Below are 24,008 nucleotides of genomic sequence, written 5' to 3'. Positions count from 1 at the left end.
TTATTTTCCAAAATATATTTGCAAATGGAGAAAGTGGGTGTGGAGAAAGGACATCCTTCCCCCAACTCCAGGGACCCACCCCTCTCCACAATACCCGCTCTCCCCAAGTCCTTATTTCATTAAAAAAAAAAATAGGTAAAAACAAAACAAAACAAAAAAAGCATAAGGACTGGATCTGTACAAGGACTGGATCTGGGTGGCATTGCTGCTCCCTTGTTCCTGGGCGCAGAGCTAGGTCTCAGAGACAGTCTCTGAATGGGTTGCTCTTATTCCTAGACACTCCCTGGAGCCTCCTCCTCTTCCAGGCCCAGCTTTCCTAAGTCCTTCTGTGTCAAAGGTCTGGAACAGGACAGCCAAGCTGGGCTGTTCCCTCGGGTGAGGAGACTGGCTGTGGCATCCACGGGACCCTAGAGTTGTCTGGGGCAGGGCTCCAAAGTCAGTCAAGGCTCCCCAGTGCTGCCCCCTCTTCCAACCAGGCTGGGCCCCTCTTGGCCACCTGGGAACTGGAGGAGGAAGGAGGGTGTCTAGCGTGGCAGGATTCCCTGCTTCATCGCAATGAAGGCCAGAAGTCAGGCTTTCCCCACTCCCTGAGGGTTCAGCAGGGTCTCGGCAGATTTGGCCTTTTGGCTCACACTGGCACATCCAGGCCCAGGTATTCGGGGTTCTCTGCTGTAGGGGTCCCTTCAAAGGTGCTGGGTGGAGAGCCCCGCTCAGATGTGTCCTGGTCCCAGTAATAGAGGTTGTCAAAGGCTGGGCTGAAGGCTGGAGGAGGGTGGGGCTGAGGGGCAGCCCTGCCCCGGGGTGCCAAGTACTCGGGGTTCTCCACAGCACCCCCAAAGGCAAAAACGTCTTTGACAACCCCATTCTTGCCGGGGGAAAGAGTCTTGGGGGACAGAGTCTTGGGCCTTTCCAGAGTGGCACCGGCAGGTCGAGAAGGAGGCAGAGGGCCTTCTAAGGGCGATGGGGGCTTTGGCCAAACCTCTGGCTGGTTCACGTATTCTGAAAGGGCGAGGAGGGGGCTCGTTAGAGGAAGAAACCCATTTGTCCCAGCTACTACCAGTGTCCCCACTGTGGGCCCTGGGCTGGGCACCCCAAGCTCCCCCCTCCCCTCCCAATCTCTCATCTTGGGCCTGGATTCCATACCAGGCTGGGGACTGCAGGTCAGGGGGGCAACGTAGCCATCAGTCTCAGGGGGTAGGGGTACGGTAGGATCCTCACTGTACCGCTGTAGAGGGCTGGGGTCCTGTGGGGAAAGGCTCTGCAGCCCCTTGGCTGCCCCCATTCCCAGGTCGCCATCAAACACATCAGAGCCAGCCCCTTCTGAGGGTGCCAGTGGAGACTTGGGAGGCTCTTCCTCGGAGGGCTCCAGCCCCAGTGTCAGCTCACCACCGCCACTCTGGAGATGAGAGAAAGTTACAATGGGGTCATTCATGGACCTGGGATAGAGACTCCACGGGAGGTGATAGGGTCACAGGGGATAAATTGGGACACCATTGGGATTTGACATAGTCACCATGAAGAGGAAGGGGTCAAGGCTTGGAAGGCAGTAGGAGTCGTCAGGGATAATGGGGTCTCCATGAGAGGTGACTGTTGGGGTGGGAGGGGACATAGAAGAAAAGGACCCTAGTCCACGGAGGAGGTAACTACACCCACCCACCACAGTGTGACCGAGGGCACTGACCCTGGTGGATGAGCTGCGGTGTCTGCGGTGGGCTGTGCCCCCGGCGCCTGGGGCAGGGTCTGGGCAGAAGAAACCCTGCTGGGGTACCAGGTACTCCTCAGCGTCCACCAGGTCTCCCATGTCCTCATCCTCCAGCAGTGAACGGTAGAAAGTGCTGTCCAAGGGACTGGCTGGGCCCAAGTCCTCATTCTGGGGAGGAAGGAGACGGTGACAGCCTCTCCCCAGCCCAGTGCACAGCCTCCCGAGAAAGGCTCAGGGCGGACAAAAGGTATAAGGAATGAGGCAGGAGCTGGGCTTGGAAGCCTGGGATCCTCTCCCTTCCCACCCTCTGTGGGAGAGTGCTCTTAGACATAGGCAGGGATGGGGTAGAAAGGCCCAGTACCTGGATGACCACAAAGCGCTGGGGGTCCCTGGCCATCCGGGAGAATTCAGCCACCAACTCCCGGAAACGTGGCCGACATTCAGAGTCTATCATCCAACCTGGGGGCGGGAGGGAGCTCAGCATCTCAGTTCTGGCTGCAGCCTGTGCGCGGGCCCCAACCCCTCTCCAGTCTGGTCTAGACAACCCCAGTGACTACAGTCCAAAGTCCTCGGGTGGTAGAAAAGAGGCATCAGACTCAGATCCTGAGTTAGACCCTTTGAGAATCTCTACTAGTTTTCCCTTTTTATTTTGCATATAAGTCTCTTCCTAGTTGGTCTTCTAGAGTTCCTCTGGCCTGGTACTGTAAAAGGGAAGCGAGACCCTTCTGAGGCTCCTTCAACCATACTTGGAACCCTGGGCCCACATACAACCTACTCTTGGCCTCCTCCCATGCCCCTTATAGGCCCCCCTCCACCCCCCCCCCCCAGCACTTTCCATCCCTCCTCCAAGTAGCTGGCATAACTCAGCCACACACATTTGACCATGATCATGTAGACATCAATGGTGCAGATGGGGGGCTGGGGCAGCCGTTCTCCCTTCTCCAGCAGGTCAGGAATCTCCCGGGCTGGGATCCCATCATAAGGTTTGGCCCCAAAAGTCATCAGTTCCCATACAGTCACACCTGGGGCAAAGACAGGGTTAAGAGGTGGGGGGACAAGAGGGAGCTTTACTGCACCGAGTCCCAGAGGCTCTGCCCAAGAGCCTGGCACCATGGGAAGAAGGGAGGGGTGCGATGCCAAGGGGCAGGAGATAGCCAGTCTTTCCTTAGTCCCAGGGAAGTACACAGACCCCGGCAGCCCCTTCCTTCCCTCCCACATTCATGCTAAGGTGTCTCCATTAATTCTTCTATCCCTGTTCTCCTCCTTCCACCAACATGGCCCCCCAGGCCCGTGGCTCCTTGTCCACCCCTCCTCCCAACCTTCCCTGCCACACACCGTAGCTCCACACGTCACTCTGATGGGTGAACCGCCGGCGGAGAATGGACTCCAGCGCCATCCACTTGATGGGCACCTGAGAGAGCAAAGAAGTCCTCAAACTAGGTGTGGTGGGGAGGTGGTGGTTCGTAGAATTCTCCCAGGGTCCAGACCCACTCCACCTTGCCTCCCTCCACTTCCTCCTCTAACCTTGCCCCCATCGGCATGGTACTCTGTCTCGTCAATGTCCAGCAGCCGAGCCAGCCCAAAATCTGTAATCTTGACGTGGTTGGGACTCTTGACCAGCACGTTCCGGGCAGCCAGGTCCCTGTGCACGAGCCGAACATCCTCCAAGTAGCTCATCCCCTGGGATCAGATGTGTCCATATGGACTCCGCTCTGGCCATATTCTCCCAGGAAACCTCCCCATCCCAGCCCTGTGTGAAGTCAGAGGCTTGTCCCCAAGGACACCTGCAGAGCTCAGGCCCCCTAAGTGCATACCTTGGCAATCTGCACACACCAGTTCAGCAGGTCCTGGGAGCCTAGGCGCCCACGGTGTTCTCGGACATGGTCTAAGAGGCAGCCATAAGGCATAAGCTGTGTCACCAACTGCACGGTGGATGTCAGACAGATGCCCAGAAGGCGAGACACATATGGGGAGCCCACGCCAGCCATCACATACGCTTCCTGGGGGGCAAGAGTGCACCCTGAGAAGGTGTGGGAGACCACAAACCTGCCACCACCACATACCCCTCGAGGGTCGAGGCGTGATGGGAGACCTTCACCCAATCCATCCCCATCCTGCACAAACCAGAACCATGGCCCACGGGAGGTTGAGAGTCAAGGCTTGGGGAATCACAGAGTGCCTCCCGAACCTCAGTGAAGAGAGAGCCCAGACATACAGCTAGGAGGTTCCTCCTGTACTCCTGGCTAGGGAGAGTGGAGGGGCTTACGTCCAAGATTTCTTTGTTGGCTTTGGGAGATGTATTTTCCCTCAACACTTTGATGGCCACTGGGATTTTCACATTTTCCCCATCAGGGATCCAGATGCCCTGGGCAGAGAGAGGAGGATGTGAGCAGGAAAAGGGAACCCCAGATCCCACCTACAGTCGCCTCCGAATACCCTCCCCACTCTGGGGCCAAACCTGCTATATCATCAGCCTCACTATGTAGCCCAGCTCTCCACTCCCCTTCCCCTTGTTCCAGCCTCCCACCAAACTGCCCAACCAAACAGCACCACCCCAGCTCTTGGCTGTCTTCCCCACAGAACGCTTGGCCACACCCGCTGCATCCTCTGGGACCGCCCCTGACCTTGTAGACAGTGCCAAAAGCTCCGGATCCAAGCACCTTCACCTTCCTCAGCTCTGTTTCTTTCAGGATTCGCATCTGAGCCTGGTTGGGCATGGCTCCACTAGGCGTCAGGGGCTCCACCAGCTGGGGCGAGGGGGGTGGGGTGTCAGTGAAGGAGGCTGGGCTGTAGACCCCAAGCCAACAGGGAGGCCCTCAGACCGCCTCACCTCCGTCTCCTGCAGCAGCCTCCGCATCGTGTACTTCCGGATCTTCTGCCGCCTTCGCTTGATTAGGATGCCAAGGACCAGCCCCACAACCACGACCAGCAGAATGCCCACCACAGCAGCAATGATGGATGTCACAGGGCTGGGGGCGGGAGCCAGGGTTAGGGACTGGGGACCAGGCTGGGGCATGAAAAGATGAAGGAGCCCCAGGGAGGGGCATGCAGGTAACTGGCCTTTGGAAAGGGAAGTCAGAAGGGTGACCCACGGACTCCCATCCTCTCTTTCCTACTCAGAAACCTCCCTTGGCTCCCTCCTACCTCCAGGAGAGTCCAGCCTCCTCGCTGGATTCAGAGCCCTTTTTACCCCCATCTCCAAATTGTCTATGTGACTGCCCATGGCTGTAGCCCAGGATTCTCAAACTTCCTGACAAAAATCACCAGGGAGCTGGTTAATGTGCATGAGTCTAGAGCCCCACTCCTAGCAACTCTGATTGTGGTATGAGGTGGGGCCCCAGGAATGTGCATCCAGTGATTCTGATGTTCCAGCCAAATTTTTCACCCATAGGTCATGATTTTCCACACCTCCCAGCCTTTGCACATTCTGTTACTTCTGTCTGGACCACCATTTCTCCATGGGATCATCGTTTAAGACTCAGCTCATCCTAGGATAGATGCAGCTCTTGGGTGTTGACCCTACATCATTACCATCCTTGCCCTCCTCCCTTGCTTGGCTAAAGCCTGGCACATCACAGACCTCTCGTGAATGCTTGCTTTATGGACAAATGATTGCTTAGATACTCCAATCTGGTTTTGTCCGCATAGTCAAAGACTTTGCCCACTGCCCAGAAATCAAGTCCAACCCTGTGGCCTGGTAGTGAGGGTGGGCCTATGCCCTAACATGACCTAGACTTCACCCCTTACTCCCTTCTCTGGGCTCACTTAATGGCCCACCATGCCAGAACCTTCGAACAAACACATCCTAGGTTTTCCTGACCCTTCCCCCACAATGCCACCTGGTTGCTTCTCCCTAATGCACGTGAGCTACCTGCTCCTGTTTCAAGGCCTGGCTCAAATGCCACCTCCTCCTTGAAGCCTCCTGCCACCCCGTTAAGACTTCATCTTTTCCTCCAGGGCATCTGCACTCCCTTCTCAAGCTGCCTTCTGTCCCAGTGAGTTGAATGTTGCCTGTGCCCCTTATGAGGTATCTAGCTACTCGAGGGTGGGGAGGTACTAGGGGGTCTTTGCCATCTTTTCCTGTTCCCCACTCTCTAAGCATCCTGAGGAGGTCCTCCTTCCACTTGCTGAAGCAAATTGAAAGGTGAATCAACAGGGGAAGACTGGGCTAGAAAGGGACATGTGTCATGTCAGGAGATGCCCCTTTCCTGCAGCAGTGACCACCCAGGGGCTGATAGGGGATTGAGGAGCAGCATAGGGTGTATCCTGGGGATCAGGCTGACCTGGCTCTCTGCTCGGCGGGGCAGCCCTTCTCGTCCAGGTCCGCACAGCTGCAGGAGAGAGAGTCCCATCAACCAGGCTGGGAAACACCTCCTGGTCTCACTCCAGCCTCACAACCACCCTAAGGTGGGTGTGGCTGGGTTATTATCCCCATTTGACAAAGATAGAAACTGGGCTCAAAGTCACCAATACCCTTCCTACCACCCCACAAGGGGATTCCTTCTCTGGCCTTGAACCTGAATTTCCTGCTCCCCTCTGTCTATGGTAGGTAGGAATTGGGGAGCACCCAAAGAAGCATCAAGTCCAAAAACACAGCTACGTTCCTCTGTAAAAGAATGCCAGGGCAGTAAACTGGCCCAACTTCTGCAGAGGACAGTTTGGCAATACCTATTAGATAATGTCCGTGACCCGGAAGCTCCACCTCACAGGATATACTGTGAAAATGCCAACACCTGGGGGCACCTAGGTGGCTCAGTCGGTTAAGCGTCCGACTTCGGCTCAGGTCATGATCTCACAGTCCGTGAGTTCGCGCCCTGCGTCGGGCTCTGTGCTGACGGCTCAGAGCCTGGAGCCTGTTTCAGATTCTGTGTCTCCCTCTCTCTCTGCCCCTCCCCTGTTCATGCTCTGTCTCTCTCTGTCTCAAAAATAAATAAACATTAAAAAAAAAATTAAAAAAAGAAAATGCCAACACCTGTATGCCAGGGGTCATGTATAAGATGCTAACTTGTACATGGGGCTCAAGTGCAATAAACAGGAAAGAAAGAAAGAAAAGCAAAGAGAAAAAGAAAGGGAGAAAGAGAAAGGGAAAAGAAAAAGGGAGAGAGAAAAAGGGGAGAACGAAAAGAAAAAAAATCACTATCCCTCAAACAAGGACATGGTTAAATAATACTATATCCGGGCTGCAGATTGAGTAGTTAAAAAAAAGAGGAGGTATGGGGAGCCTGGGTGGCTCAGTTGGCTAAGGGACTGACTTTGGCTCAGATTATGATCTCATGGTTTGTGAGTTCGAGCTCCGTGTCAGGCTCTCTGCTGTCAGTGCAGAGTCCACTTCAGATACTCTCTCCCTCTCTCTCTCTCTCTCTCTCAAAAATAAACACTAAAAAAAATTTTTTTAATAAAAAAAAAAGAGGAGGTAGGTCCATGTGCATTCATCACGAGAAAGGACCTCCAAGATACATAAAGTCAGGGGTTGGGGGAGAAGCAAAGTTCAGAACAATATGTAGAACACAGTCCCATTTGCATTAAAAAATGCATATACACGTGGGGTGCTTGGGTGGCTCAGTCAGTTGAGCATCTGACTTCAGCTCAGGTCATGATCTTGCAGTTTGTGAGTTTGAGCCCTGCGTCGGGCTCTGTGCTGACAGCTCGGAGCCTGGAGCCTGCTTCAGATTCTGTGTCTCCTCTCTCTGCCCCTCCCCTGCTCATGCTCTGTCTCCCTGTCTCTCAATAATAAACGTTAAAAAAAAATTTCTTTTTAATGCATATACACGAAAACCAAACCTGACTATGTATGAGATGAACTATATGAAATTGCTATTTCTTGGCCATTTTTGACCTACAAAAACAGCAATCTTACAGGATTCAATCTAATATAAATGTAATATGTGTGTATGCAGATGTGTAGAGAAAAGCCTGGAAGGCTGCACGTAGCAGACTGAATCTGATGGTTTTCCCTAGGGGACTGGAATGAAAGGGCACATTTGCTTTGCAATGTTTATACTTTTTGTTGCTGAAAGTGTTTATCATAAGAATGTATCCATGTGTCTCATGTGTAAATAAAGAAAACTGAATGAAAAAAAAAATAAAATAGGGTATATCACCATGTCAGGAGATGGAAAAACATTGCAAGGTTCTGTTAAGTGAGAAAAAGGCAATTTGCAAACAATATGTATGGTCTGTGATCCCATTTTAGTATAAGGAAATATATGTTAGAATGTGCACACATAAAAACAGTTGGAGAATAATAATATATATTAACTATAGTTTATATGTTATAATAATATGTTAGAATGTGCACAGATAAAAACTAAGAATAATTATATATATAAACACATATTTCACGTGTTATAATAATAATTATATGTTAGCATGTACACAGGTAAGACCTGGAGGAAAAATATTACAAATTATTAACAGTGGGGATAGAACTGTTAATGATGTTCATTTATATTTCATGTTTTCATTTAAATTTTTTTTTGTAATTTAGAGAGCATGCGGGTAGGGGAGAGGAGCAGAGGAAAAGAGAGAGAATCCCAAGCAGGCTCTATGCTCAGCATGGAGCCCAATGCAGGGCTTGATCCCACAACCCTGGGATCACAACCTGAGTGGAGATTGAGTCTTAATGCTTAACTGATGCAGCCACCCAGGTGCCTCTAAGGACTAATAATTAAAAACAAAACAAAACAAAAACTAAGCAGTGTAAGCAAAGGCAGAGTTATCCCCCTTTTACAATAAGAGCCCCAGAAAGTCTCCTGGGACAAAGCCCTCCTTTCTGTAGAGAAGGCCCCCAGACTCACGAGTGGGTGCAGTTGATGGGGCATGGCTGGCACGTGCCCTCCTCATCTGCAAACTTCCAGATGGGCATGAAGGAGAGGTCAGGTTTCACCCCACTGGGGCAGCGAGCCACACAGAAAGGAGGGTCCTTGTAGTGGGCACAGGCCACACACTGGTCAGCTTCCTGGGAAGGGAAGAAGGATTGGAAGGGGGCTAGCACAACACCTCCAGGGCAGCAGGACATGCCCTTGTGTCCCCTTCGTGCTTCCCATGGCCACTCCACAGCACTTTCGCCTTGCTCCTGGAACAGCCCAGACCAGCCGTGTCTGCCACCCCTGCTCTTCACCCAGCTCCCCCCTCCCCTGCTCAAAGCTCAATCCTCAGCCAGGAGGCTTCAGATGAGGAACTGGAAGTCTAGCAGGGGAGTGTATTACTTAAGATATAACAGCAAGTAACAATAGTTAACTAACACACAGCAAATCGCTTGGGCACGGTGCCAAACCCTATTTTAAGTTCATTCTTCCCACATTCCAATGTACAATATTCACTTTATAAATGAGCGAACCAAGGATGGAAGCAGGGCCTGGATCCGAATCCAGAGAGTCTGATGCCTAAGCCCATAGGTCTAACCGCCTTGGCACAGCCACAGCCAAGGACACAGGCCTCCCCGGGACCTTTGCATAGTCTGAGGGGTCACGGGGTCCACTACACAACTTGCAGTCCCCAGCATTCCAGCCTCCTAACACCCTCCTGCCATCCAGGGCTGAGCTCCGAGCCCTCTCCTGGGACATTCTACTGGACATGGCCAGGTGCCCAGCCACCCCACCCCGCCCCTGCCCTTGCTTCCCTCCACCCACCTCGATCAAACCCACCAGCAACTCACCGAGCCCAAGCAGGTCACTGAGCCATTCTGGGGCTGACACTCTGGGTGGCATGGCAGACAGAACCTATCCTTCACATACTCCCGGGGAAGCCTGACAGAAGGGATGGCTGAGGAGGGGGTCTGGAAGGAGCCCCCGTGCCCCACTCCGGCCGCCCCTCCTGCCCTGCCCCGCGTACCCCTGCAGTACTCGGCATTCCTCCACACACTCCTGGCCTCGAAGGAACTGGCTGCAGTTGACACACTGGGTGGGTCCCGGACCCCAGCAGTGCCCGTGGGCACACAGCGGGTAGCAGGCCAGGCCCTCACCCGCTGCAGTGAAGAGGAAGGGGGTTAGAGGAGACACTCAAGGAAGGTTCCAGGTCCACATGAACCAGGGGAGGAGGCTGTGGGCTGGACAGGGTGGGAATAGGTGCCGGGCAATGCGGGGAAAGAAAGAGCTGAGGTTCCAGGGACAGAGAGGAAAAGGAAGGCACAGATGCCAAGGCAGTGTGGCCAGGCCCAGCCAGAAGCCATGCCAAGAAGTCAAGCCAGCCACAGCCGTGTCAAGAATGGTGCACCAGGGATGGGTAGTCTGCACAAGTCCAAGATTGCTGCTGCTAGGGGCCCACAGGCACTCCTGTGTGCCGGCAGACGGGGAGCGTGTGGCGCTGGGCTCCCTGTCTTACCGCACTCGTCCTCTGGCCGGTTGGCGCTGTGGAGCAGAGCCTGGTGGGGGTTCCGGAAGAGCTGGTCCCAGGGCACCGTGTGTACGAAGCAGAGGCGAGAGTTGCGGTGGATGAGGGCCAGCCCACTGCCCAGCTCCCGCAGCGAACGCAGCCCCAGCCAGCTGATGCCCAGCCCTTGAAGGGTCAGCGAGTAAGCACCGCTGTGGGAAGAGTGTTTGGCTGTCGGCAAGAGCTGCCCTCACCTCCTCCTGTCCCCAGCACACTCTGAAAACTCCCATGGAAATGTTACTGCTGGAGTCCCTGGGGAACAGGAGTGCCCACCATGCCCAGAGCTTCTCAATGGGCTCCCTGGGAAGCTCCTCAGGAACCCCCCCCCTCCCTTCCCCGGTGCTCACTCATGCAGAACTCGGCCCCGGATCACTCTGAGGTTCTGGAAGACACTGAGGTTAGGCAAGCTGTCCGGCCACGCTGAGATGTACAGGTAACCTGCGGGCACAGGGTGAGGCTAGGGGTGTGGGGACAGGAAGAGGACCCCCGACCCCATCAGAGCAGGATGCAGGGAAGCAAAGCCCACCTGTAATCTCCTCCAGAGCCTCAAACACTCTGAGCTGCTCAGGCTGCAGGGGGGCAGTGTTGGAGGCTGGGTCCCTAGAAGGATTAGGAGAGGAGTCAGCAGGGCCAGGAAGTAGGTGGGCATGACCCCCAGAGCTGACCCGGCCACCCTCCCCCACCGCCCTCCATTAATGACTTCATTTAAACCCTTTGCCCATCAAGCCCGGCTGTTTTCATCCTGAGTTTCAAAGCCCAAGCCCTAGTTTGGCAGGGTCTGTCAAAACAGTATTTATATCCTTTGATCTAGAAATCCTACTTCTAGGAATGTGGCCTAGAGAGACATTGGCTCCTGTTCCCAGAGACATGTACAGGGCAGAACTGTTTGTAAGAGCAAAATTAAAAATGACCAAAAGACCCATCAGTAAATAGAGGAGTTGTTAAATATAATCCCTGTCTATCCTGACTATAGATGAAAACTAACATTTGACAGCACTTAAAAAAAAAAAAAAAAAGAAAAAAAGAGCACTTAGTATCGGCCAGGCACTGTTTTATGAGCATATGAATATTAACTCATTCAAACATTATAACCACCTTACGAGGTTGGGGCTATTTTTGCCCCCATTTTACAGATGAGAAAATTAAGGTACAGTAAGCAGGTCACATGACTAGAAAATGGTAGAGCCCGGTTTCGAACCCAGGCAGCCTGGCTCCTGAGCCTGAGCTCTTAGCTCCTACTCTGCTCCACCTGCTCTTAGCTGTTGAAAGACCGCGGCAGCTCGACACGAAGTGCCTTGACCAGCTCTCCAGGGCGAGGGGCAGACAATATTCATGACAAGCTCCCATTTTAAGTCAACCTTCTCAATAAAATTACTAAAACTATGTTTCTCTGTGTGTGTCTAAGTATGTACAAATGGTCTAGGAGAACCCACACAAACTATTAGCAGTGGATTCCTCTGGAAAGGGGAACAGAGTTGCGGGAAGTGTTGAAAGGAACGTCCTCTTTTTAAATACATATTTTTATTGAAGTATAATTCACATCCAATAAAATGCAGAGAGTTCTGATGTACAGTTTGAGGAGTTTTGACAAATGCATTCACTCATGTATCCACTACCCCAGCTGATACACAGAACATTGTCATTGCCCCCAGAAACTTCCATTGTGTCCCCTCTTGGTCCACCCATCCTGGGGCAACCACTGTTCTGATTTCTACCACCACAGAGCGGTTTTGCCTATTCTAGAGGTTCACGTAAAGAGAATAGCACAGTGTGGACTCTCTCTTGTTTGACTTATTTTGCTGACCATAATGGGTTTTGTTTTTGTTTTTTTATATAGGTTCCATGCCCAGCGTGAAGCCCAACATCGGGGCTCGAACCCTGAGATCAAGACCTTAGCTGAGATCAAGAGTCGGACACTTAACCACCTGAGCCACACAGGTGCCCCTGAACATGTTTTTGAGGCTCATCATGTTGTTGTATAGATCAGTGAGTCGTTTGTTTCTTTTTATTGCTGAGAATTCCATTGTATAGATAAGGCACCATTTATTTATTCATTCACCTATTGGTATACATTTGCCTTATCTCCAGCTGGGGGCCATTATGAATAAAGCCACTGCAAACTCAAGGAGAATTTTGCTTTCTCTGGATGGCTTGGCCTCCACACAAGTGCATATTTGTGGATAGCATGTCATTTATGCAAACAACCCACCACCACGTCCCCACACCCTCTGGTCCCCCCGCCCGTCCTGCTCTTTTGCATTTCTGGCCTCCCACCTCTGTCTCCCACCATCCCCCAGAGATACTGCCACTTCTGGGTCCTCAGGATTCATTGACTGCCCTGATGCTGCTCAGGCCGCTGTGCCCACCCTTAAGTTCGCGTATCCTTACCCCTCAAAGCTCTCTGGCAGAAACGCCAGGCTCCCAAAGATCTTCTTGCAGCCGACAAATTCTTGGATGTTGGCACTGGTGACTGCCCTCGCCTCCCGCAGGTGCTCCATGCCTAGGCCGTAGCACACTGTGGGGAGGGGCAGGTGGTGAAGGGGCCGTCTCGGCCCCCACATGGAGCACCAGGAACTCAAACTCGGGGGTCCTGTCCACAGTCCCCCCCTGGGGCCACGTGCCCCCCTTGCACAGACAGGAAATACAGGGGAACGTGTCAGACTGATCCAGGGAGGGCCAGGACAGAGACATTGGAAGAAAAGGACTGGGTCCCAGGAGGGTCTGAAGAAGAATGGGACTGTGGGCCAAGATGGGTGTGCAGAGGGGCAGGAACTGCAGCCTGGCTCCGGGGGTGGCCAGCAGTTACCTCGGGCACAGGGCTTGCTGCATTTCTCACACCGCTGTGTTCCATCCTCAGCTGTCACCTCTTGGTTGTTCAGGGGACAGACCAGGGTGCAGGATCCCACGTCCGTAGACAGGTAGTTGTCTGAGGAGATGGGGACTGTGTGTCCATCTGCCCTGGCCCTTCACGCCCCACGATGCCCACATAGTGCAGTAAAAATATCAACCAATACTGAAATCCCCTTACTGCGTGTCTGCACACTCAAGTCATGTACTTCTCACAACCCTACGTGACGGTCACTGTTAGATTCCCATTTTGCCAAGAGGCAATCATCGTAGTTTTATGTAAGTTACTCAAGGTCATGTGCTATCAAGTGGAGAAGCCAGGACTGGACACAAAAAGTCTGGCTCTACATTTTGTACTCTAACCCACCACGGGGAGGATACAACCAGGAGCTGAGAGCCCACTCCTGCCTCTCATGACACGAAGAAAGACAGCCCCAGGTCTGAGGTCAGTCCCCCAATGCACATCGATAAATACAGGAACTGTTAAATAAAACTCTGATCAATCTAGACTATACAATAAAAATTAGCATTTAGGAGTGCTTAGTATGTGCCAGGCACTATTCTAAGAGCTTTACCAATATATTTTTTTAAGGCTTATTTATTTATTTTTGGGAGAGAGAGCTCGAGCAGGAGAGGGGCAGAGAGAGAGGGAGTGAGAGAGAATCCCAAGCAGGATTCATGCTGTCAGCACAGAGCTCGACTCAGGGTTCGAACTCATCAGCTGTGAGGTGGCCTGAGCCAAAATCAAGAGTCGGACGCTTAACCGACTGAGTCACCCAGGCGCCACTAAGAGCTTTGCAAAAGTTAACTCATCCAAATCTTATAACCACCTTATGAGGTTGGGGCTATGTTGCCCCCATCCTCAAATGAGAAAACAGGTACAGGAAGCAGGTCACATGACTAGAAAATGGTAGAGCCCGGTTTCGAACCCAGGCAGCCTGGCTCCTGAGCCTGGGCTCTTAGCTCCTACTCTGCTCCACCTGCTCTTAGCTGTTGAAAGACCGCGGCAGCTCGACACGAAGTGCCGTGACCAGCTCGCCAGAGCGAGGGTCAGACGATACTCACCATATGCTCCCATTTACTTAAACCAATCCCCCTCCCAGCAAAATTACTAAAACGACATTTGTCCCTGGCACTCACAGGGACAGGCAGTCACACAGCTGGCACCGAAGGTATAACGGCCCTCAGGGTTGGGCATGGATTCGAAGGTGTCCGTGTTGTAGGTGACCAGGGCTGGGCAGTGCAGCTCACAGATGCCACTGTGGTTGAAGTGGAGGCAGGCCTGGAGGCGGGGGGTGGGGGGTGGGGGTGGCGGGGGTGGAGACAGGCAGCTGGTGGTCACTGGGCTGTTTTTCCTTGGCGTGCAATGGGCAACGGCAGGAGCAGGCAGGGTGCCCCTCCCCTTGCACCCCGGGGTCCCGTGGGCACATACCAGGCAGTCAGAATGCTTGGGGCCCGTGCAGCCAGCAGCACACTGCTCGTGGCAGCAGTCGGTGGGCTGCGGGCCCTTGCAGCGGGCACAGCCACCAGCACAGACAGTTCGAGTCACTGTGAGACAAAGGGCAGGATGAGGGCTGGGCAGTAGCCCAGGCACCAGACCCTCACCTGCATCACTTTCTGTGATGACTTTCTGCCCCACCCCCTGGGAAGACACCGAGGTCTGGTAACCCTCCCAGCCCGGCCCCCTGCCCTCCCCCCACCAGATTCTGGGCCTCCTAGCACTCACAGCTCTGACAGTCCCCGGAACTTGCTCCCCAGCAGTGGGAGTCTTTACAAGCTGGAGAACAGGGTTGGCCTGGGGAGAGAAATAGACAGAGACCAGGAGGCAGAATGCAGTGAGGGAGAGTCGGCAGGAAAAGAAGACTCAGAAAACAGAGGCACAATCTAGAAGCAGAGGGAGGCAGGACAGAGGACGACGGAGATGAAGAGACACAGAGAAATGGCAGGAGGGAAATGGGACAGAAAGAGGGAATGGGTAGTGTTAGTACAGGGGTGGGGAGTGGAGGGGGTGTGAGTGAGCGGGGAGTTTGGGGATCGCTGGGTTGCCTGGGAAAGAGAGGAAGCTACAGGCAGGGAGAAGCATGGCTTACAGGCCCGAGAGCGGTTGGTGTCTATCAGCATGAGGGCCAGCTGGTTGTTCTTGTGGAAGATGTCCTTCCACAGAATCGTGTCCTGGTGGCAGAGCTGCGGATTCCGCTGAATGAGGACCCCTCCCTTCAGGATCTCTGTGAGGCAGGCAATAATCAGCACTTTCCTTTCCTGTCTGTCACTTTCTGCCCTCCCATGGGACTCTCCTGACCTCTTTAGAGGGGAGCAGGCCTCTTAAACACACCCGTTTCCCCAGGGATTAGAGAAGACACCTTCAGCATCTTCTAGCCGTACCAGAACCCCACCCCCCCCCCACCCTGCCCCACACACATGAACAACCTGAGATCCAGGGAGGAGTGAGTTGTCCATGACAGGGTCCAGATGTCCATGCCACCCTCTCCTGTCCTCCCACCTCTATACTCTGTGCACACTGCTTACTGGTTAAAAGAGACTCTGGAGTCTGAAAACCAGCCTCACCACTAACTAGCTATGTCATAGCTATGTAACCTTGAGCAAGTCACTTATCCTCTGTAAACCTGTTTTCTCATCTGTAAAATGAGAATAGCACTGGTGCTTCCCTTGCAAGATTACAGCACAACCAAAATGGGATCGTGTATGCCAAGTGACTGGCCACAGAATCTGGGATACTGTCAGCTCCAAGGCTGCCACATACAGTTATGCAGGTTGTTCACTGCACATGTGTACTCAGCCAAGAAGTGGACTAACCCCAGCCTGTATCCTAATTATCAAACTGTGCAGGCTCGTGCAAGCTGTGACTTCCTGGGAAGAAGGGAGATCTTCTCATCTTCACAAAGGCACCTTCCCAAGCTCCACCTGCATCCATCCAGAAGGGATGCCAGTTCTAATTCACACAAAGTTTCCCACGCATAGCAGTGGCCCTGATCAGCTCCCGATAACAAGGAGAAGGTTTCAATGATAATGATGATCACCTGTGAGGCTTCGGAGCTGCAGCTCCCGCAGCCCTCCTAGGGCAGCCCCTGTAGCAGGGGTGCCACTGTCCAGTGGGTCTCCGTTGTCCAGCACGGCCAGGGCGTAGTTGTCCTCAAAGAGCTGGGTGCCTCGCACGATTCGTAGCCTCTGCAGTGGGACCTGTCTCACTTGGTTGTGGGCAATGAGCACATAGCCTTGCACCTCCTGGATATCCTGGGAGAGAACAGGACCAGGTGGGGCTGAAGCAGGCCCAGGCCCTGGAACACGACCATCCCCCCCCCCCAGGCCTCCTCTAAGTCACCAAGTGCAAAGCCCCCATCCGCTGAGAAGTCCAGCTCTGTCACGCATAAAGTAGAGATCAAGGCCACTCCCCACCTCCCCAAACCAGAGTCGTGTATGATCAAGACAGATAAATGGTGGGGGGAGCACTGTGTGAACTATGAGCAAGCGCCACACCCTCTCTGCATCTCAGTTCCCTCATCCATAAAAGGAAACACCTAGATGACATGACGTCTGTGATTTGACCAAGCCTCACACACGTGGCCCCACTCCAGGGCACTGTGGACACAACCCAGCAGGCTGGTTCCCACTCTCTCCCCTGCTCGTGACCCTTTCACATACATTTTCCATTTGGTTTTCCCAGAGGGGAGTCAAAGCATGCTCCCTGCTTCCAAAACACAGACAGAGAAGCCAGGGGCCGAGACCATATTCACGTGGCTTGTCGGTAGAACTGGACCTAGAACCCACAACCTCCCAGCAGCCCTTTCACCACTCCAGGCAGGACAGGGACAGCAGCCGGGGCAGATGGACAGGGGGAGGCGATTGCTGGCAAGGGAGCCAAAAATTTAGCAGAGGCACACGTGCATTCTACCCAGGGATGTCCAGGGCCAGCCACATGACTGAGAGGGAGTCAACTGGCCTTGCAGTAGAACAGATAGGGCGCGGGCATCAGAAAGGACTTCCCAGTTGAGGAGCCGCAACAAGAGAAGAACTATAGGGCGCCTTCTTCTACCACCCATTTATAAGCATAGGGCTCAGCTCAGCTGGAGGCAGGACCTGGCTGGGTCCCCCATGGGCCTCACCTGCAGGAAGGAGAGGCTGGCATTGGCATGCAGGTAGGTGAGCTCCAGGTTACCCTGTACCACTTGACAGCCCTGGTAGAGGTGGCGGAGCATGTCCAGGTGGGTCTCGGGACTGGCTGGGAGCCGCAGCTTCATGTCTGTGCCGGTGCACACTGGGAGGAGAGAGGAGATGGGTCAGAGGCCGCTGCCCCGTCAGCTTCTCCAGCCTGGCACCTCCTCCACACTCACTCCGCAGGGTCATGCCATCTCGGACGGCGAGAAAGCACAAGTGAAGGACCCCGCTTCCCATGTCCCGCGCACCTGCAGAAGGCACAACAGCAAAAGAAAGTCCGCAAGTTTGGGAAGAGGAGGGAAATCAGAGGAAACGCTCCTTCTAACTCGGCCCATCCTGAGTATCCAGAGGGGCCCCCATTGTGCCAGCCCTGGGGAGTTTGCCCGCCTGATCCGGGGTGGTGGCTGGCAAAGAAAGCCTCCCTTTGTCCCCAAGGCACCACTCGTGGCCAAGGGGTAAAAATCCCCCAAGAGAGGCCATGATGAATCATGAAGCTTCTGGATACCCCCTGCCCCTATCCCAAGCAAACAAACTCAGGGCATTCTCCCCACCCCATTCCAATACCACCCACATGCCAGCCTCTTGGCAAGGGGTGTCCACCCCCACAATGCCACCCAGAAAGGAAGGAAGGAGGGTCAGCTAGAGTCATAGCTGGGGCATGGGGACCACTAGGGGCCTGGTCAGTGCAGGGACCTCTGGAATTCCCCCAGGCAGAAAAAAAAAGGAGCATCAGACCCCAACAACGGGCATCCGGACCCAGGCTGCAGATCTTGGGCCAGAGCGATGCCCTACTCTGACGGCTCCTATGCTGGCACTTCACCCTTGCCACCTCCTCAGGGCAAGACTCCAGAACCAGCTGGCAGAATCTATGCCACGAAACTCCTGCCACAAGGGCACTACGTCAGCCCTGTGTACCTTCTTCCCAGGGCCAACCCTCAGCCAAGGGGCATCAAGATGAATTGCCTCCCCGGCCCACCTGGACCCCAGCAGCGTGTCCCTGAGACCGGAAGTACCTACAAAGCCCAGGGATACAGAAGGGGTAAACTACTCCTGGTGAGGGGGTGCTCTGGACAACAGCTGGCACCATGCCTGCCAGTAGGGGGGAGATTAAAGTGCCCAGTTGAACCCGTTTTTCTGCTCTGGTGAGGAGATGAATCACCTGGCGCGTCTTGCCCAGGAGGGTGCGCCGGGGGGAGGTGGGTGGAGGGCACCCCCAGATACACAGGCCCACAGGTGCCTGAGCTGCTTGGATTTCCTGTTGGTTGCCACTGCACCTCCCACGGACTGTGTGCAGATTCAGGGGGACAGCAGTGGCTGACTTCAAGGTCTGACACCAGGATTCCTGCTCTCCCAGCAACTTGGAGCCTGAAGTCAAATCCTGGGGGATAAGAGAGATCCCCTGCCTCCAGAAAGCTGGGGAAAGGCTGGTAGGGCCAGTGCCTCGGGTTCATGCTGAGGCCAATGGCCATGAGCTGACAGCCTCCCGGTAAAAGCCAGAGTGGTCTCTGTTCCCACCCCTTTGGACAGATAGGGAAGGAAGCAAAGAGGGAGGAAGGGGAGGGCCCAGAAATAGAACTCAAGGGTCCCTCCCCCCAGACTCCCAAGAGAAACAGGAGCTGGGGGTGGCAGGCCAGGCCCAAAATAACGCCCGCTGCCAGGACCTCCTGGGGCCTCAGCAGCCTCAGCTGCTTTGTAGGCACAGCTGTCTTTAGGCCCAGACCCCAAAGCTCTGGCCCAAACCCGGGACAGGGACAAGCAGAGCTGGAGCAGAGGCTGTCTCCACCGGCTGTGGCCCTCTGCCGCCTCTAAAGGACACCAGCTGTGGCAGCCAGGCAATAGGAAAACAACAACAATGGGACCACCAAGGGCAGCCACGTTAGCTGAGCACCTACTGTGTACTGTCAGGCACTCTGGGTGGAGCCTCATTATGTCCTCCCGAGGCTGGGACAGCAACTTCTCTCTTGCAAAGAAGAAAACTGAGGCCGACAGGGGTTCGTCTCCCAAGATTTTAATAAAGCTTATGAGCGATAGAGGCAGGATTTGAACTGGAGTCTGTCTGACTTTAGATCCTACGTTCTTAACTGGACATATACAAATTCACCCCACATCAGGTGCAAAGGGAAATACATACCAACTCTACTGATACCACTGATAAACATCACAGACTCTGGGCAGGGCAGGGGGGCTGGGCTGAGCTGAGGGCCAGAAAGAGTGGTAGCCCCACCCCACTAGTGAGTTTGTGGCTGATTTGAGTCTAAGATTCTTTAAGCGTTTGCAGCGGGTGGTGAAGTCAGGTACTGAGACCTGCTCTCCCAGAGAGCTGGAGGCTTGCGGGCAAATTTCCCCACCAAGCTGACATGAAGCCAAGAAGGGCCTCTTGACACCTCCCCTACTTCCACCTCTGTCCCCTTCACCATGGAGCTCAGCACCTCCCACCCCCTCCCCCATCTGCTCACCAGACTCCTTCTCCCCAGTCCTCACCACAGTCCCCATATCCACTCAGCCCCCTTGATTTTCAGGGGGTAGGGTGTGAGAAGTCCTGTTCTACACAGGAGAGCTCTGTGTCTTCAGGACACCTGACCCTCAGAAGCCCCAACCTCTCCAGCTCTCTGACGCAGTCACTATGAGGCAGGACCAGCCCAACACCAGATAAGAGTTTGCTGGATGGATGGATGGATGGATGGATGGATGGATGAAATCCAATCAAGAACTTGCAAACCACAAGGTAGTAGTTGAGGTCCTGGTGTTCATCCCTCTGCTGAAAGGCTATTCAGAGTCCTTCATATCCCTCTGGCTGGACTTCAGTGGTCAGGGTTTGGTCCCAGCTCTGGGGGATGCTCTCCAGAAGGTTCTGCCCTCCCTGCCACACTTCAGCCCCAGCTGCTTCTCTTGCTCACCAGCAAGAGATACTTCCTTTGGTTTCCATGAACACTACCTGCATCCCTAAAACTCAACTCCCCCAGACCTACAAGTTAAGAGCTCATTCTAGTGATGCCCAGAACTCACCCACCATACATACCTGGTGTATCAGGTCCCATATCAGACCAGGGCCTGGGCTCAGGATCATTAAACCAGAACCCTAACTGGCCTGCTCATGTGTGACCTTGAGCAAGTCAAAGGACCTCTGGGGGCAGAGGCCATATCAGATTCATCTCTATGCCCAGCAGTGCCTGTGACTTCGTAGGCACTCAATGACTATTTAGTGACCTGAACTTGGCTGTGAGGATGGGATAATAAAACACTAACAACTCTTACTTTCTGCAGAGAAGTTAAATGAGAGTTAAATGAGATAATGAATCAAAAAAGCAGCCTGTAAACATGAAAAGGCTTTGTAAATAGAACTGAGGCAACACAAACATTGGCTATAATAATTCTCCCACTCCTAGAGAGCACACACCCGTCGCCCTACACGGGCTGTCTTCCCAAGGGTGAGAAGGAAAGGTAGCCTAGCAAGAGATGGAGATGTCACCCCATAAGGGCTTCCCACAGGCAGAGGCAGAGAGGGGGATCTCTTTCCAGATCATTTCAGCTCCCAGGGGCAGGCACAACTACTGGGGCCTTACTCTAGCCCCCCACTGATGGTTCCTCCATGCTGGTTCCTCTTCTTCCATTCCAGCCGTCTCCCCCATCCCAAACCTGCAGGGCCCCCTGACTTCCACCCTGTCCCTGCCCTCAGTCCCTTGCCATGCTTGGAGGGCCCAAGAGGAAGGCAGGCATGGGCTGGACAGGGAGGGAGAGGACCTCAGTGGGCCCCAGCTCACTCCACTTTCTATAGGCTAGATAAGGGAACTCACTTAACTGAATAACAGAGTAGCACCTCTACCCCAGTCTGGACACCTGGCTGCCCCTGAGGCTTTGCTCACCCCATTCCTGTTGAATAGGATATGACTTTGACCAACTCTTAATGCCTCCTCATTAGACATTATTATTGGGTCTACTAGACATATTTGGGTCACTAGGAAGCCTTGGATAAATCACTTCACTTCTTTGAACTGTGTGTACCCACTTCCTTGGATTGTTGCAGAGATGAAATGAAACCGTCGATGGAAAAGAACCTGGCACAAAGGAAGCACACTGGACATTTTTCAAAAGTTCAGGCAAGGTGTGGGAGGGAAGATGGGCTAAATGGGTAAGGGCATTAAGGAATCTACTCTTGAAATCATTGTTGCACCATATGCTAACTTAGATGTAAATTTAAAAAATAAAGTAAATAAAGAAAGTTTTTCAAAAGTTCAGGCAAGGGAAGTTCATATAGCTGGAGTGTGGGTAATTCCAAACCAAGAGAAAATGAAAGATGACTTTGTATTTGGAATGAGATGTATTTTCCCTTTTCACACTTCATCCTATCGTTTCATTTGTTGCTTTTTTCCCCCTTGAGTATTAGAATGAAGTTACTTTCCTCAAGTAAGGTAAAAAGGAAGGAGGTTGTTAGAAGAATCGCTTGGGAATTAAAATAGGACCTCTGCAAGATAAGGATGTGTTTGCTACACTTGACAAAAGTTTGACCTCTAAGAATGGATCCTAGCAAAATCCTGACCCTCTGGATCCTCCCTGTCTCCCCTTTCCCCCAAATTCCTGCCCTAGCCCTCAGCCCTGGGATATAATGGGGGTGCTAGAGGCAGCCGGGCGGTGCCCTGCCATTGCAACCATTCTCTGCCAGACACACCCAACATCTGTCTTTGCACCCAGCAGTGCAGATCGAGGGGTGAGATAGGCCTGAGGAGGCCCCAGTCATCGCTGAGAGAACTGACCCCTCCGTATCCCAGCACCGCAGCAACCCAGGCCACCCCCACCTGCTCAACTTACAGGCCCAGCTGAGGGGGGCAGCAGCTCGGCCTGACAGCGCAGCCTGGCCTCACCCATCGCAGCAGAAGGTCAGGGCTGCAGACAGACGCCCGCCTGGGAAACAGGGAGACGTATGGGCTCCCAGGAAAGTGGAACCTCCTTTGTCAGAGAGAAGGCGTGGGGCCACCTCCCGCTGTTTACAGCAGATCTGACCCAGCACCTTGAGGGAGTTCCTTGAGAGGGCAGAGTTCAGCCAAGTCCCTAAGCCAGCAGGGAGACTGCTGTTTGGCAACACAAAGCCCAGACACGCAAACACAGACCACACAACACAGGAACACCCTAGCATAGACGCCCCTCAGAGAATACTGCAACGCTCTGACAGAGAGGCCCTCGGGCAACACACAGACGGGATGACCCCCACCCCTTCTCCAGACTCCCTGACCGATGGAGACCACCCACTACTCCCCAGAACACTCCCATTTTGTCTTCCCTACAGCACAGTGATGCCAGCAGCAGTGTCGCCCATTGTTCAAGGTGGATTAATACAGTGATTTCGAATGTGTGGCTGGGGGTCGCACCGTCTGGGGGTCCCATCTTGGACCCACTACTTCCTTGATGCGATGTAACCTCTTTAAGCCCAGGTGTTTACCTGGAAATGGGAATACTAGTAGGATTTCTCTTGTGGGGTTGGTCTGAGGATTTAGAGGGCGTGCATGCAAACCACCGCGCACCGTGCCTAGCTCAAAGTGTATCTCCAGCACACGGTGGCTTTAATTGTTAGTGCCTAGATGGGCCAATGGGGCAGAACCGGCACTACCCCCACCACCATGCCTCCCCACACACAGCATGAAGGAAAAGGCAGGACAACCCAGCCCTCTGCAAACCCACATCTGGCCCTCTGTCTTTACCTTTCCTTCCCGCCCCCCACCCACCCCGCAGGACTGCCCAGGAATCCCCCGCTGGGAAATCTCCCACTCTATGCCCCAGACCAGGAAACCTACCACCGCCCCTCGGTGGCCCGTGCTCTCCAGAAGTCACAAAGCACACAGTCCCCGGGCTGGCCCTGAAGAAACTTGCTCAAAACAAACGTCTCCCCCTCCCCCCACCCCAGACTCCAGCATGAGGCAACTCGGCAGTCCGACCGGCCACCCTCTCCAGCCCGGCTCTGGCCGGACAGGTTACTTTCCCCACCACCCCCCTCCACACCGCGATCCTGCCTGAAGCTGGAGGAACTAAACCCAATCGCTGCGGGGAGAGGGGGGTGGGGAGATGGGACAGGGGGAGGGGCAACAGAAGGGACCCCCGAGGAATCCAGCTCAGTCCAGTCTGGAGGCGGAGGCTGCCAACTGGAAAGTCTTTGAGAAAGCTTGAAGGGGCTCAAGAAAGGGGAACACACACACACACACACACACACACACACACACACACACACACCATGCAGTACACCCTTTGATGGCAAACTTTCCGAACAATTTCAGAGAACTTTTTTGACAAGTTCCCATTGCCGTCGCCGAGTCTGGAAAGCGCCAGTCTCTTGCCTGGGACATCTAGAACGGCTTGGGCGTCATCGCCCCCCTGCCCCACCTTCCTTTGCCCCCTCCCCGGCGAGGCCGGCTGCTCGGGAGCGCCGACACCGTCCGAAACTTCGGACCGGGAAGTTCGTGTGGCCCCCCCTCTGCCCCCGCCAGCCCGGGGACCTTCGGCGGGGGTCCCAGGCTGCAGGGTCGCGTCGCTGCTTCGTGCCCTCCCCACACCAGACCTACCTTGGGTGCCCGTGGCTCCGGAGGGCAGGAGGGCGAGGAGGAGCCCCCAGCGGCACCAGGCCGCCAGCTCCATGGTGCTCACTGCGGCTCCGGCCCCATGGCTCGGGCTGGACCGGGCTGCGAAGGGCCGGGCGGCTGCCTGGGAGCTCTGCTCGGCTCTCGGGGCACGACGCAGGGGACTCTTCAGCTCCACAACTTCATTCTTGTACTTCCTCAAGGCAGCCCTCCTCCTCCACCTCCTCCTCCTCCCGTGATTGGGAGCGAGCGTGCTCATGGCTCGCCCCCCCACCCCCTCCACCGCATTCCAGCGAGTCCCTGGGAGTGGCAACTCCCAGCTTCACTTTCTCCCTCGGCGCGCAGGCCTGGGG

General features: G+C 54.2%; 1 protein-coding gene across 1 annotated transcript; it reads right to left on the bottom strand.

Moving 5' to 3' along the window:
• ERBB2 (erb-b2 receptor tyrosine kinase 2) lies at positions 1-23,915 on the bottom strand. Its single transcript, XM_042915550.1, has 27 exons — positions 23,641-23,915; positions 17,041-17,192; positions 15,958-16,171; positions 15,010-15,144; positions 14,646-14,714; positions 14,352-14,467; positions 14,060-14,201; positions 12,879-12,998; positions 12,461-12,587; positions 10,599-10,672; positions 10,420-10,510; positions 10,025-10,224; positions 9,536-9,668; positions 9,360-9,450; positions 8,500-8,660; positions 5,986-6,033; positions 4,533-4,671; positions 4,327-4,449; positions 3,969-4,067; positions 3,517-3,702; positions 3,227-3,382; positions 3,038-3,113; positions 2,578-2,724; positions 2,064-2,161; positions 1,682-1,870; positions 1,144-1,396; positions 1-999 (listed from the first exon to the last, which is right to left on the bottom strand). The coding sequence occupies exons 1-27, from the start codon at positions 23,912-23,914 to the stop codon at positions 629-631; spliced, it is 3,984 nt and encodes a 1,327-aa protein (XP_042771484.1). The 5' UTR covers position 23,915; the 3' UTR covers positions 1-628.
• Positions 23,916-24,008: the final 93 nt, after the last annotated feature.

The sequence above is a fragment of the Panthera leo genome, chromosome E1 (genome assembly GCF_018350215.1).
Source record: "Panthera leo isolate Ple1 chromosome E1, P.leo_Ple1_pat1.1, whole genome shotgun sequence".
NCBI lineage: Eukaryota > Metazoa > Chordata > Mammalia > Carnivora > Felidae > Panthera > Panthera leo.
The sequence above is the reverse complement of the archived record's forward strand: the minus strand, read 5'-3'. Positions and strand labels throughout refer to the sequence as shown.